Here is a 15,261-nt window from a genome sequence, read left to right on the forward strand (position 1 = left end):
TTATAAGTTCTAATAAACCATCAATCGCCTGATTCGGCTGTTCCAAAATTAAAACCAAATCATCCGCAAATGCCCGCAATTTATACTCATTCTTTCAGTCAGGGAGATGATTATTGATTTATTTTAACAAATTTCTATACCACCCTTCACACGTGTGGCTCTTGCTGCTCCAGTAGCTGTTTGGAAACTTGATGGTAGCTTTTCAGAAACGCTCTGTAAATTGCTATTTATTAAAAGCAGAATTTTATTTTTATTTATTTTTCACATTTCTGAAGTGCCTATCTCCCTCAAAGAAGGACTCTGGGCAGTATACAAAATGTTAAAATATAAAACAGTATACATATAAACATTAAAAAGGAGGCAAAATTTAAAATTAAAGTTAAAAGGCGAAGGGAGGGGTCTCAGGGATTAACCAGCCCTATGGTTGCATGCTCCCCTGGGCTCCCTATGCCAGAATGCAGAGCCATGTTTTAACTCCTTTTCAGAAGGCCAAGAGAGTGAGGGCCTTTCAAAAGAATATTTAGAGAAGAATATTCCACAGGGCAGGGTCAACAGCAGAGAAGGCCCTCTTTCTAGATCCCGCCAGTCAGAATTCTTTAACTGACAGGCTCTGCAATATACCGTATATGCCGGCATACAAGGCAACCCGGCGTATAAGACGACCCCCGTCTTTATAGCCAGGCCGCATTCCTAGAACGTCATCTTATACGCTGGAAACTACCAGTATTTCCGGCGTATAAGACGACTCGGCGTATAAGACGACCCCCGTCTTTGGAGTCGATTTCAGCGCTCGCAGAAGTTGCCTTATACGCCGGCATTTACAGGTATTTTCCCTGCCTGACTGGGCGGGCTGGGCTGCTGTAATGCTGAATTCCTAGAACTATCAGTTCAACTTTTCTATACGCTCCTATATACAGTATACTGCTTTTTCTATATAAGGTATACACCTTTTTCTATATAACCTAAGAACACAGCTAATGGGCTAACTGATTTCTCCAGTAAGGAAAAGCCAGGTTGCTTTGCTGGGGTCTTTGTCCTTACCAGGAGCACAAGGCAAGTGAGACCCAGAAATGGAGAGGCTGTGGAGATACTGTAGGCCTTGAAGAGATATTAGAAGAGTGATCATGATATGTCCCAGGAAATCTTTTGGCATTCAGGGCCTCATAACTTGCCCAAAGAGATTTGCCGTGTGTGTTCTAAGCTAATATTTTATCACTATGGGGGAAAAATCCATTATTTCCAAATGACAGCAATAATAAGCTCCACAAGGGGCTTCAAGAGAATGCTTTTACTATAGAGTCCCTCAAGCTAAAGCACAAGAACCAGGTTGGGGCATGGTTTAAAAAGCGACATATTCTTGCTATAGGAAGAACTGATCAGACACTCAAGCATCTCATAATTTTTTGCCTTATATTATTACACCACTGTAACCTCAGGAAGTTACATACTAATTGCAGAATTAGGGTATACCTTTTACATACTAATTAGCAGCTGCAGCAGCATATAATATTTCTTTTGCTTGCATTTCATATATTGTGTCTCCCATTTATGAATCACAGTATTTGCTTGCTGATATTTTTTCTTTACAGCCCTCTCTAAGCGGTTTACATTGTCAGCATATTGTCCACAACAATCTGGACCCTCATTTTACCGACCTCAGAAGGATGGAAGGCTGAGTCAACCCTGAGCCGGTGAGAATCGAAGTGCCAGACTGAAGGGAGCCAGCAGTCAGCAGAAGTAGCCTGCAGTACCGCATTCTAACCACTGTGCCACCACGGCTCATTTTCTTATTTATTTATTTTATTTATTTTATTTATGAGACTTATATACCGCTTTAAGTGCAAGCACTCTCTAAGCGGTGTACACCAGTAAGCAATGTATATATATATTTACATTGCCCCCAACAATCTGGGTCCTCATTTTACCTACTCCGGAAGGATGGAAGGCTGAGTCAACCTTGAGCTGGTGAGATTTGAACCGCTGACCTGCTGAACATAGTCAGCTAAAGTGGCCTGCAGTACTGCACCCTAACTGCTGCGCCACCTCGGCTCTTGATATCACTTCTGAAAAGTTTGATATCACTTCTGAAAAGTTTTTGAGAAAACCAGTCTTATAACCATAAATTTACTGTTCATGTCTAAAAAATATATGTAAATCCATGAAGAATTTCCGTTAATGTTAATTTGGTTGCCAGTTTGATAGAAAAATGTATCCTACAATGTCCTTCGCCCAAACACAGACAGCACATCTGAAGCTTTGAGTCAAAGGCCACAGGCTTGGTACTAACATGATGCGTGAGTTGCTTCCCAAAGAAAACCAACAATTTTAAGGTGATATAATAGAGGAGAAAGAAAGGGCTTCAAACAAAACTACCAAAGAGAAAACAGATCCATAATGCAGTCAGCTCATGGAAAACTAAAGAGAACATACTTCTCATTGTAGTGCTACCACTGAGACAGAACAGGAACAAAGCAGAACAGCATAAGCTGTACCCTATGTTCATAAAAGGAAAGAGACTTTGGTGCAGTGGTTAAGGCATCATGTTAGAAACTAGTTCCACCTTAGGCACGCAGTTGTGTGACTTTGGGCCTGTCATAGTCTCGCTATTCTGGGAAGGAGGCAATGGCAAGCCACTCCCAAAAACCTTGCCAAGAAAATTGGATTAGTCCAGGCAGTCATAAGAGGTCAACACTGACTTGAAGGCACCCCGCCCGCTCCTCCCCCCAAAGTCAAATGAAGTCATTTTGAACAACCAACATGTCTTGTTATTTCTGGCATACATCATCTCCATTCTGCCCTGGGATCAATAAAAGCCACATCTAATTGAGAAAGGGAAATCTTTCTTTCCTGCAAACCAAACTTTCAGAATGGTCTCAATTTATGCTAAACCAAGTATGAATCCAAAACTGTAGTCCTGGCACATAGTAAATTCAAAGGTTCATGCTGTGCATGCAGAACCATACTTTATCCTTTTTAACCTTATAAATGTAATAATGTAATTTAGGATCAAAATATACATAAATATATACTATATATAAGTATATACTATACTACAGTTGTGCACACAGTATTTCATTTTATCAAGTTTTCCAGTACTCTGAAACTGATTCACGACTTGTATAGATAGTTTGCCTAGTTTTTCAGAAAGAAGCACCCTTCTATCCATCCTATTCCACTCTCTTTTCAAAATGCTTTCTCCTGGCACAGATATATATTTTCCCCAAAACACAGAAAACTTCTAGGAGGGATGAGTGGTCTATTCTTTTTCAAAATGACATCACAAAAATAGCATGAATATGCGCTTGCATTAAAAAAAAGTGTATTACAATAGGCATCTTGGTTAATTGTATGATGCATTGTACCAGCTATGTCCAGCATTCAAGAAATTGAAATCTGGATCCTAATGCAGTCAAGCTTCTTTAAAGATGCAAATTGGAGTCAAACACTGAAAACAGTAGGGTTCTCTTGATCCTTTCACAAAAGGTGCAAAGGACTAATCAGACTCTATTGCAAGGCTGGCCACGTTGTTTACAATAAACAGGAAGCAAGTTAGGCTGTAATTTCCCCACTTAATACTTGGACAAAAGCAATGGCTGGCAGCCTTCACATATTTAGAGTTGCAGCTCATCAAAACATTTCCTTCAAAAAAGTGAAAAAAAGTATTAGTGGATTCTAGGCATGCTAAGGAGCCCTATTTTGGGGCATTCTTATAAAAAATAAGTCCTGAGCCCCACTTCTGGAGTAACTTGTGAACCAGGCAGGGTTGGGCCAGTGACAAGATTTTGTACTTCTCCTAATACTGCAACACACTTCTCTGCATTGAGAGAAATGTATACTTTGATCTCTATTAAATTTGTATTTAATAAGTTAAAAGTACACAAACCTGCAGAAAGGAATAGAATGGGCTGATGTGTAAAAGGATGAAAACTAGAGGGCTGCAGTCTCAGCTGTTCAGTCTGAACAGAAACTATGGCCAAATAGGAAAAATGGGTTGGGTCCCCACATCCTCTGCCTTGTCAGGTGGTCTGGCAGTGGGCTTGTGCATGGGTTGGTTGAACAGGATAGTGGTGCTACATATTTAACAGGGTCAATCAATCAGAATACAGCTGGAAGGGACCTTGGAGGTCTTTTAGTCCAACCCCCTGCTCAAGCAGGAGACCCTATACCATTTCAGACAGCTGGCTGTGCAGTCTTTTCTTAAAAACCTCCAGTGATGAAGCACCTACAACTTCTGAAGGCAAGCTGTTCCATTGTTTAGTTATTCTTTTAGGAAGTTTCTCCTTAATTCTGGGTTAATTCACTCCTTGATTAGTTTTCATCAATTTTTTCTTGTCTAACCTTCTGGTGCTTTGGAAAATAAATTGACCCTCCTCTTCTTTGTGGCAGCCCCTCAAATACTGGAATACTGCTATCATGTCCCCCCTAGTCCTTCTTTTCTGTAGACTAGCCATAGCAAATTCCTGCAACCATTCTTTATTGTTTTTGTTTCCAGTCCTTTAATAATCTTAGTTGCTCTTCTCTGCACTTTTTCCAAAGTCTCAACATCATTTTTGTAATGTGGTGACCAAAACTGAATGCAGTATTCCAGTTGTGGTCTTATTAAGGATTTATAAAGTGGTACTAATACTTCATGTGTAGGTTTGTGAACTCATGGAAATTACAAAAAAAAAAGCAAATAACATTCATGCTGTAATTAAATAAGAGATCCAATTTACTATATGCCCTGAATTCCAAATAGAATCTATTTCTTGTATATCTTCACCTTATTCCCAAACTTGCATGACTTGAGACATCATAGAAAGCACTACAGCATTACATACAATAACCTTGTATTACTCTCTACTCTGTTGTTTTGAAGTACTAAATCATTGCAATGCCTAAGTACCCACTGCAAGGCTATAACTAAGTAAACAGCAGTGGCTTTGTCTGCTCTAACACAAGAAAAATGCTAAGTGTGAATGAAGCATTGCTAAAATAAAATCTTTTAAAAATAAGTGACTTTTTTTCTTATTTTCAGAGAGCAAAGGTGTTATTATTGTGCAAAATTCAGGCTTTGGATATATGTGTTTGCTTATGCTGAAGTAGATTACTTTAAAAGGAAAGACAAGATCATGAAGTCACAGAAACAGAGGACATTGCCTTCTTTCAGTAAGGTTCTTTGTCTGTGCCCATGGCTTGCCATTAGGCAGTGTGGAGCAGCTGCTGCAAAAATTAAACAAATAACAAATATTTATGAGGTTTACAGGTGGTCCCAATCTGTTATGACTTTGGCTTTATGATTTTACTTCTGAGAGATGGAAGTGGGGAATGCTTCTTGATTTTCTGCTTCAGGTGTCAAAATAACTTGAACAGCATACAGTACTAAACAATTCAAAAAGAAGAAACCATAATTTAAGTCACTAACTTAAATTGCTTTCTACAGAAAGTTCCACTAATGTATTATTTCAAGTAATGACAAAATTAACACTTCTTCCTCCACTGCTTTGTAACAAGCTCCATTACTCCTACTATAGTTTTGGTATGTTGAAACAAAATGAGAAAAGAGTTGTTTGTCAGCTTTGTTGTTGGTATTTTTTTTAAAAAATGTAACTGCAAGTTTTCATTCTAAATTCTCAAATCATACCAGTCTCAAAATTACAAGGATAAAATGTTGCTTACCTCTGCTGTCCTAATGGAAGGCATATTATCTTGGGAATTAACATGAGTTTATGGAGGAAAAGAATGATAAAATGTTAGGATAAAGATAACCAAAAGGTGTATCTACAGGTTTGAAAATTTGTTGTTGTTAGTTGCGAAATCATGTCCGACCCATCGCGACCCCATGGACAAGGTTCCTCCAGGCCTTCCTGTCCTCTACCATCTTCTGGAGTCCATTTAAGCTCATGCCTACTGCTTCAGTGACTCCATCCAGCCACCTCATTCTCTGTTGTCCTGTTCTTCTATTGCCCTCTATCTTTCCCAGCATTAGGCTCTTCTCCAGTGAGTCCTTCCTTCTCGTTATGTGGCCAAAGTACTTGAGTTTCAACTTCAGGATCTGGCCTTCTAAGGAGCAGTCAGGGTTGATCTTCTCTAGGACTGACCGGTTTGATTGCCTTGCAGTCCAGGGGACTCACAGGAATCTTCTCCAGCATCATAGTTCAAAGGCCTCAATTCTTTTGCGCTCAGCCTTTCTTATGGTCCAACTTTCACAGCCATACATTGCAACTGGGAAAACCATGGTCTTGACTATATGTACTTTTGTTGGCAGGGTGATGTCTCTGCTTTTTAGTATGCTGTCTAAATTTGCCATAGCTTTCCTCCCCAAGAGCAAGCGTCTTTTAATTTCTTGGCTGCAGTCCCCATTTGTGGTGATCTTGGAGCCCAGGAAGATAAAATCTGTCACTACCTCCATTTCTTCCCCATCTATTTGCCAGGAATTGAGAGGTCCGGATGCCATGATCTTGGTTTTCTTAATGTTGAGTTTCAAGCCAGCTTTTGCACTCTCCTTCTTTACCCACATCAAGAGGCTCTTTAGTTTGAGAAGCTATAGTTTTTGTCTCTGTTTATTTATTTATTTAATTCTTATGGCTGCCCATCTCAAACTTGGGCAGCTATCAATCAAAATCAATCAAAAACACAATACAAAAAGAAAAAAAATCAGTTCTACCTATTTAACTGGCTCTGCTACTCAGTCTGGACTAAAATGTTCTGTGCTGCTGTCCAGAGATCATGGCCTGAATTTGGGAGTCAATGTTTGTGAAGTGCATTTCTTACTAGTAATCCAGCGGTTCTCAACCTGTGGGTCGGGACCCCATTTGGGGTCGAATGACCATTTCACGGGGGTTGCCAAACAACGCAGTCCGCCATTTTTTCCCCTTTTCCTTAGCTGTGCTACTCCCTTTTATTCTATTGGCTTTTGAAAGCCAATAGAACAGACTCTCTTGAATAGAGTCTAATTCTATTAGCTTTCAAAAGCCAATAGAAATTGTCCAAGCTGTCTCTGCCCTGCTGAGCCCGCCAAAAGTCCCATTCTGCTACGCTTCGGCTGGCACAGGGGGCGGCACCACGCATGCGCAGCGCTCCCGGGCAGGGAAAGTCCTCGACTTACGACTGGTTTGGTAGTCCTCGACTTACGACCGGTTGGGTAGTCCTTTACTTATGACCAGTTGGGGGGTCACGGCATTAAAAAGGTTGAGAACCACTGTAGTAAGCAGTAATCCATTTTTTCCTTGCTGAGCCTTGCCAGAAAACAAAACTTTTGATCTGTGAAGGGGCCTGTTTCCTCCCTTTGGGGTGGCCTCCTTGTTTGCTCCCTGAACCTCATGCAGGGTTAGCTGGATTCCATGGGGACAGGCCTAACCCAATGAGTCTTACAAGAGGGCTACAAGAAGCCCCGAGATTACCTTACCTGCAGGTAAAGGAACACTCTAATCAATAAATGCTCTGAGATGTCAAAAAGAGCCATTCCTGCCCACAATAAAGGATGCAATGATACCCAGTTCCATTGTTCTGAATTATAAAATAAGGCAAGAGCAGTAAGAACAGGTTTAATAATACCTTAACCCACAAATTTGTTTAGTTTAAGGCAGGGGTTCTCAACCTTGGCAACTTTAAGACTTGTGGACTTCAACTCCCAGAATTCCTCAGCCAGCAAAGGCTTGATAAGCCCTTCAATATCAATGCCCAAACCTGGAGCTATTAAGATTTTAATCTATATATACTAAGAGGAAGTTTTATTGAATTCAGTGAAGGTTATCTCTACTGGTGAGTTTACAACAGAGACAGGATGAGAACTTGGAACTCCTTGTCTCATGCTCTTTGTCATGTAGCTACCAAGTGATCTTTTATTTAAATGAGAGTATGGGCATTTCCCCAAGGAAATACAGCAGTGATGGCGAACCTTTTAGAGACCGAGTGCCCAAACTGCAACCCAAAACCCACTTACTTATCACCGGGTGCCAGGTGGGCGTGGCCCACTGGGTGGGCGTGGCTGTGGTTCTCATGGCAGACTGGGTGGGTGTGGCCAAGGTGGGCGTGATCACCTCAATGTTGCTCGTGAGGAGGGACGCCTATGGGGGCCGGGCAGGGTTGGGGGAGATCCAGGGGGTCTCTGGCAGTTGGGGCGGTGGGCAGGAGGCTCGTCCTGTGGGATGAGTCGAGGCAAGGTGAGGCAAGGGTGCCATTGTCACAGGGCAAGGCGAGGCAGGAGCACCATCAGCCCCTGCACACAGAGGCCAGCGAGCGCATGGGTACTGCGATGTATTCGGCCACATGGGACCTAGGCAAGTTAGCGGGTGGCTGGTTGAAGAAGGACGGTAGCCATCTCTGGGGCATGGCGCACGTGCCCACAGAGAGGGCTCTGAGTTCCGCCTCTGGCACGCGTGCCATAGGTTCGCCACCACTGAAATACAGCATCTCTGCTCCTTAGCATCAGATTGCAAATAGGTAAAGACATATGCAGAGAAGGTAAGCAGGATTCATTCATTTTGTTTACAGACAACAAGAAGGCAGGCTATCATTTGACTGCATAGTATCTAGGGGAAAGTGGCAGCGCAGCATAACCATAAAAAGACAAAAGAACGCTAAAAAACAAATAAGCAAATATTTACAACAGCCAGACTTCCTCTCCAAACTGTTCTGTATTATTTGTCTTTAATAGGAACTCTTTTTTTTCTCATAATTGCCAGTGAGGTGTTACTGTGGAGCCTTTGAAAAGAACTTGAAGGTGGTAGACTACCCCCAAAGTAATATTTTGGAATGCTGCCACAAAGAAATTAGAATGCTGCTACACTGAAACCACCAAGATGCATGGGGTGAGTCAAATCTGGCAAAACAGTGGTTGTGGCATCATAATACAATATCTTTCTCTTTGCGATGTGTGTGTGTCTGTGTGTGTGTGTGTGTGTGTGTGTATGTGTGTGTAAAAACCTTAAATTTAAGGGTACAGTTTAATCTATTTTCTGCTAATATAACTTCAGTATGATCAGCAATATAAGTCCCTTTTCATCCCTTTGGGGCTTAAAGAACATGGAACATGTTGGCCTAGCAAGATGGCCAAATTTGGAAGCCAACTGCTGTCCATAAATCTCGTTTTGGTGCTTGACAATTATTCAGCCTAGGGAAGACAATATAGCATCATATACCTTCACATGATCAAACACATAGTCATCAACATACAGAGGATAGATTTGCACCAAGTCAAGCCATTGGTCTGTTAACATGGGATTGACCACATGGAGGCAGGAATCTGTGGCCTTCTAATGAACAATTCTTGATAGCTGCAGCCAATATAGCCAATTATGACAAATGCTGAATATGTATGGACACAGCTTCCCCAACTGTAATCTGAACTGATTGACAGCCAATCCTCAGGCTTTCAAACAGGCATAGACTAAACAGAAAAGATGTTCTCTCATGCTAAAGGTAATTGGCTCAGATATAATATGTGGCAAGTTGTTGTGTTTAAGCTTGTAACATCATGAGCTTTCTATGCTTTTGTTTCAATAAAAAGTCTAACCTGGCTCTAATGCACAATAACAGAAGAATGCATTTAAAGAGCTAGTTGTCCACAAGAATGGCTTGTTAAATATACTTAAGCATTTTATTCATGACATTCCAAGTAGTCTTTTTGACTGAATCCCCATCAACAAATTTTCAATCATTCTAAGAAGGTTATATTGGGGGGGGGGGGGAGAGAATCTGTAACCTTACTTCTTCCCTTAAAAAAACACCCTAGAATTAAGTAGATTATTCTGGAATTAATTAAGAATAAATTTCTGACCTTGGAAACTCCATAAATTGTCACATTTATTGTTAGCATTGCCATTCAGAAGAGGATGTCTATAACCACACATAGATAATAATGCAGTAGAAATACCAGTCTTTATGAAAACCTGTATACTTCAGCTGTCTTCTGGGATAAGAGATGCCCTGCAGAGATGGTACAGATCACTTTGTTTCTACTTTAACAGATTGATGCTTGGATCTGTCAAATCTAACTGAATAATTTTCCCTAGGCTACAAAATCTTTGAATAATGGTAAGATGCCTTACCATAGTACTTTCTTTGCAGTGTTCTGTATCATTTGAAGAACTGAGATTCGACCATGGACATACATATGATTAATCATGAATTATATTTTCCTTAGATATTACAATAAAGAGAAAACAAATAAAACAGAAATCTTGTAAAACCTCTTCATTCTCTCTCCTTGCTGAAATTCTCACAATAAGCTAAGAAAAATAACTGATACATTGATAAAAAACAACCGTTTGGCTTTGTGATAAATCATCGGATAACACAAGAAAATGATTTTGATAAGATTTGCCAAAGATTTGCAAAGCCCAACACAGAAATAGAGCACAACAATGATGAAAACTGTCTTGAATTCATTTGGGTCAATATAAAAGGGGGGGAAATGACATTGCCATAGGTGTATACCACAGGCCACGCAACCAAACAGAGGAAATAGATGAACTTTTTGCTAGTCAGCTAACTAAGGTATGTAGGAAGCACATCACAATAGTAATGGGGGACTTTAACTACCCTGACATCAACTGGAAGACAAACTCTGCACCAAGTGGAAGATCAGACAGATTCCTTGCAAACCTAGCAGACAACTTTGTCTCCCAAAAAGTAGACAAGGGAACTAGGGGATTAGCCACTTTGGATCTAATTCTCACTAACAGAGATGAAATGATAGAAGGTGTTGAAGCCACAGGAACCTTGGGAGGAAGTGATTGTGTAATATTGGAATTCAACATTAGGGAAGCACAAGCAATAGAACACAGTCAAACTAGAGTCTTGGACTTTAAGAGAGCTAATTTCAATAAACTTAAAGAGGGCTTGGAAAGGATTTCATGGATGAGAATCCTCGAGGGGAAAACAACTCAAGAAGCTTGGGAATTTTTGAAAAGTGAGATAATAAAAGCCCAGTCTAGCACAATACCAATAAAGAAGAAAAATAACAGTTCTCAAAAGAAACCAGCGTGGCTGCATAAAGAACTCTCTGATAAATTGAAAGATAAAAAGGACAAAAATAGAAAGTGGAAAGGGGCACATAACTAAGGCAGAATATCAGCAAATAGCCCGAGCCTGCAAAGATGAAGCGAGGAAAGCTAAGGCTCAAAATGAACTAAGGTTGTGACCAAAGTCAAAAATAACAAAAAAAGTTTCTTTCAACATGTAAAAAACAAGAAAATTGAACGAAATGATTGGTCCATTAGTGGGTGAAAGTGGCAAGAAGGTGACAAGCAACAGGGAGAAAGCAGAACTATTTAACTCAGGAAATTGAATGCTGTGGATATAATTTACTTGGACTTCAGTAAGGCATTTGATAAAGTAGATCACAATCTACTACTTGATAAGATAGAAAAATGTGTGTTAGACAGCATCACTACCAGATGGATCCGTAGCTGGCTGACCAGCTGTACTCAGCGTGTGGTCCTCAATGGACAATCACTTAAATATGAGCCAGCAGTGTGCTGCAGTTGCCAAAAAGGCCAACACAGTGCTAGGCTGCATTAACAGAGGGATAGAATCAAGATCAAGATGGTATAGGGTTTCCTGCCTGAGCAGGGGGTTGGACTAGATGACCTCCAAGATCCCTTCCAACTTTAATATTATTATTATAATACAGTTTTAGCTACTGGTCCTTTAAAGCTGTAAAGCTGAACTGGGCTTTGCAAATACATATACTCCAACAGGGCCAGCTCCTAAGTACTACTGTATATCAAAGTTCCCAATCTTGGTCACTTGAAGATATGTGGACTTCACCTTTTAGGAAATGAAATCCATATATCTTCAAGTGGCCAAGATTGAGAAACACAGCATTATATGACACAGACACTGGGAACAGAGACCCTGCTTAAAACATATTACAGGCTTTGACCATAGGATTTACTCAAGACATTTCACAAGATGTGAAAATGTCTGTACTGAAGGGATGTCCTCCAATACTTCATGAAATTACATAAGTAATTCCAAAAATGGCCAATCTGATTTTAATTAAAGAAATATCAACAAAACAGTTTGCAGATAATTGTGAACAAATCTGCCATTTTCTATTTGCTCAGGGCAACTTGTATCTGAAGAAGCATGAAATGTAGCTCTATCTATAATCATTATTGGCTTCCATCTATTGACATGAGCTGTTTCAGATCCCAAATTTCAAAGAAAACCTAAAATGGGCAAGCTGGTACACAAGTATTGTGGAGTAGGTCCTGGACCCAAAAAGACAATGTCTCTCGCATCATTTCTGGGTAAGGGCTGCCATCTTGGAATGACCTTCTGGAGACCATGCTTATCTCCAAACTAAATTTCATTCCACTTGAATCAAATTTGAATCCCATTAAATCCCCCACATTAATATAATGGGGGGAATAAAGGCAGGAGTTTACCACCCTCATGTTTTGTTTTGCAGCTCCCCACAGGATGAATTATTTGGCATTATGTGGAATTAATTAAATACAGACAGGAGGATTACCTTGCATGCATTTAATAGTTTTTATCTTGCCTGAAATTAATAATTACTGTTCACTGGCAAGGATCTAAGACATTTAATAGGCATACCTAAGACCTTGAGGTATGAAGTTACGCAAAATGGTGGTTTAGAAACACCTGATTATTCTGGGAGATAAGAACTAACTGCAAGGCTGCTGTCCAGAATGAACATTTCATATCAATATATTGTTGCTGCACAATAGAGAAATAAACCTGTTTGCTTGCAGGATATACAGACATCATGTTCAATCATGTTAGTACCTACCAGTAATTGTGTAATTCTTGTTTCTCTTTAAAAAAAAAAAAGGGGGGGGAGGATTCATCTGAAATGTGCCCATGACATCAAGTCTAAAAGAAACATCTTTAATTGCTGTACATCAGATCAGACAATTGGTTCCTCTAGCTTAGTATTATCCACTGTGGGAGCACAACAGGTTTTTTTGAGATGAAGGCCACATTTGGAATGATATGCTTGGGACTATAGAAATGGGGCTAAGACAGGGATCCCCAACTCCTGAGCTGCAGACTGGTACCTGTCCCTGGCCTGTTGGGAACCGGTCCACTCAAGCGGTGGGCAAGCAAACAAAGCTTCATTTGCGCATGTGCAGGAACTAGGTGGCATGCATGAAGCCGTCCCCTCCTCCCTGCCACTGCTGCTGCTGCCGGTCTGTGGAGTCAGAAAGGTTGGCTATGACACAAACTAGAATTAAATAAAGGACAATTAAAAGTTAGGTCTTTGAGGGTTATACCCAAAACTTTAAATGGTCATAGGACCACAGGTTATACAATACAGTCGCCCAGGTTTCTGAAAGGGCATTTACCTCTCTTTCTTGATAATCTACAGATTGGGAACTTTTCCATATAAAGAAATCTATTCTAAAGGAACTGACAGCTATTATTTTATAGTTCTCTGTTACTGATTTATCTTCCAGCCATTTAACATCATCAGTCTGCAGAGTTCCAGGTCATCATAACCTCCATTTCAAAGTTGTGTTTATAATTGTGGGGACTATTTGCTTATAGCTTACAGGAGTAAACAGATTGAGGACTATAATGTCACAGGGCCTATATTTAACTTCCTAGATTCACACACACAAAAAAACCAAGGAGCAATTCACTAAATTCCATAGTAAAGATACTAACGTAATTTTTTGCTATGTGGCCTTACATAGGACCTGCTAAGTATGATTTTACTTCTTTAAAGGATCCAACTATAACAAAAGGAAGAAATTGTCCTAAAAAGCAAGCATTCTCACAAATGTAATGGTTTGGTTTCTAACATAAACAATGAAGTCTCCGCTGAGGCCATTTTGGAAGAAGGAAGCAAGCAGAAAGCTTGACAATGAGCTACCGTACTTGGCAATTGGCAAAAAAAGTCTCTTTTCATTTAATATGAGGACAAAATCCAAAAATCCCCCACTGCCTTGCATCTGAATCACTAAGTATTCAAAATTACAATCATATTAGTATTATGGCTATTTTAACACAGAGATACACACATTTCATAGAAAGTGCTCGTGTATTCAATTCACTATATATTAATGTTCTGGTCGGAATAAGAACATAAGTGTTTTGTTTTGGAATTTCCCACAAGCTGCAAGAATCTGTTGCCACTGCAGATCACACTGAATGCACTGAGACAAGAAATACTACTACCTTGGGTGGTAATTTGATTTTACATTGTTACTCATTCAATAATTGAGTCCTAGTTGCAAGGAATACTAGGAAGAAGAGGTTCTTAGAGGAGGGATGTTACGTACTTCATTTTTCTGCTATCTGGTTGCTTTGTGAAATTTATACTGATTTGCTGTGGTACTTTCATCCTTGGTTTGCAGAAGAAATTGGCAGAAGAAACGTACATAGTATGGTGATCCCAGCTTGGCTTCAATGCATGGTTTTATTGCATCATATTATATCTCACAGTGACATATTAATTTTGTCAAACTCAACAGATAATTACCTTTCTATTTAGAGCAACACCATCTTCACAATCTAGCACTGCACAATCAACGTTGAGAGTTGGAATCTTCTGTATCTTTCTTACATCATCTGCAGGCACATAGAGAACAGCTCTCCGGGGTATGTAGCTGCAAGGTTGTGTCACATGATAATGAAGTCTGGGAAAAGCTACAGGGAGAAGAGAAGTGATCCTGTAAAAAAAGAATCCCAAAGCAGTTAATAATAATAATAAAGACTAACAATTATTCAGAATAAAAACAGAGCAAACAATCCTTTGGAAAGCAAACATTAACAGGGTGGGAGGGACTAACAGGAGAATAAAAATAAAAATAAAAAGGTGGGGTTAAAAAAATGCACCAAGAGGCTAGTTGGCTGTCAGTATTAGGTAATATTTTTCTTCTTAAATGGCCAGAGAACTTGTTTTATTTAACAATAAAGTTTAAATTTGAATATCAAAATTTCACTTTTCAAAGAACATTTCATATTGCTGGCAAGATCTTACAAGAAGGAAACCCAAGGCTTGATCAGTTGAGTGTTTTATTCCCTCAATAGTCAACCAGGTGTCTCTGAAATTCCCACCAGAGAACTCCTTCTTGGCCATGCCTTCAAAAGCATCCTTTTCTCACTACTAGACATAATACCTACATATCTTTTGCTCTGGGAAGTTGCCCAAATTCTTTTTAAAGCTATAAAACAGATGTCCCTCCTGCTGAGTGATTTCAAGTTACTTCATAGTTTACTCTTTTTCAATATACAGCCAAAATGTCTGATGTAATTGGAACAGATTTGTGGTAACACTGGCTTGGAACATTATAATGTGCA

General features: G+C 39.8%; 1 protein-coding gene across 2 annotated transcripts in view; it reads right to left on the minus strand.

Moving 5' to 3' along the window:
- Positions 1-15,261, minus strand: part of CLYBL (citramalyl-CoA lyase) — a 189,682-nt gene that overhangs the window by 70,006 nt on the left and 104,415 nt on the right. For both annotated transcript variants that reach the window (XM_039337763.1, XM_039337762.1), the window contains exon 2: positions 14,441-14,630. In XM_039337763.1, the coding sequence (XP_039193697.1) occupies positions 14,441-14,630 (190 nt within the window). The remainder of the gene's footprint in view (positions 1-14,440; positions 14,631-15,261) is intronic.

This window comes from Crotalus tigris, unplaced genomic scaffold, assembly GCF_016545835.1.
Source record: "Crotalus tigris isolate CLP2741 ecotype Arizona unplaced genomic scaffold, ASM1654583v1 scf7180000017685.4511686, whole genome shotgun sequence".
Classification (NCBI taxonomy): Eukaryota; Metazoa; Chordata; class Lepidosauria; order Squamata; family Viperidae; genus Crotalus; species Crotalus tigris.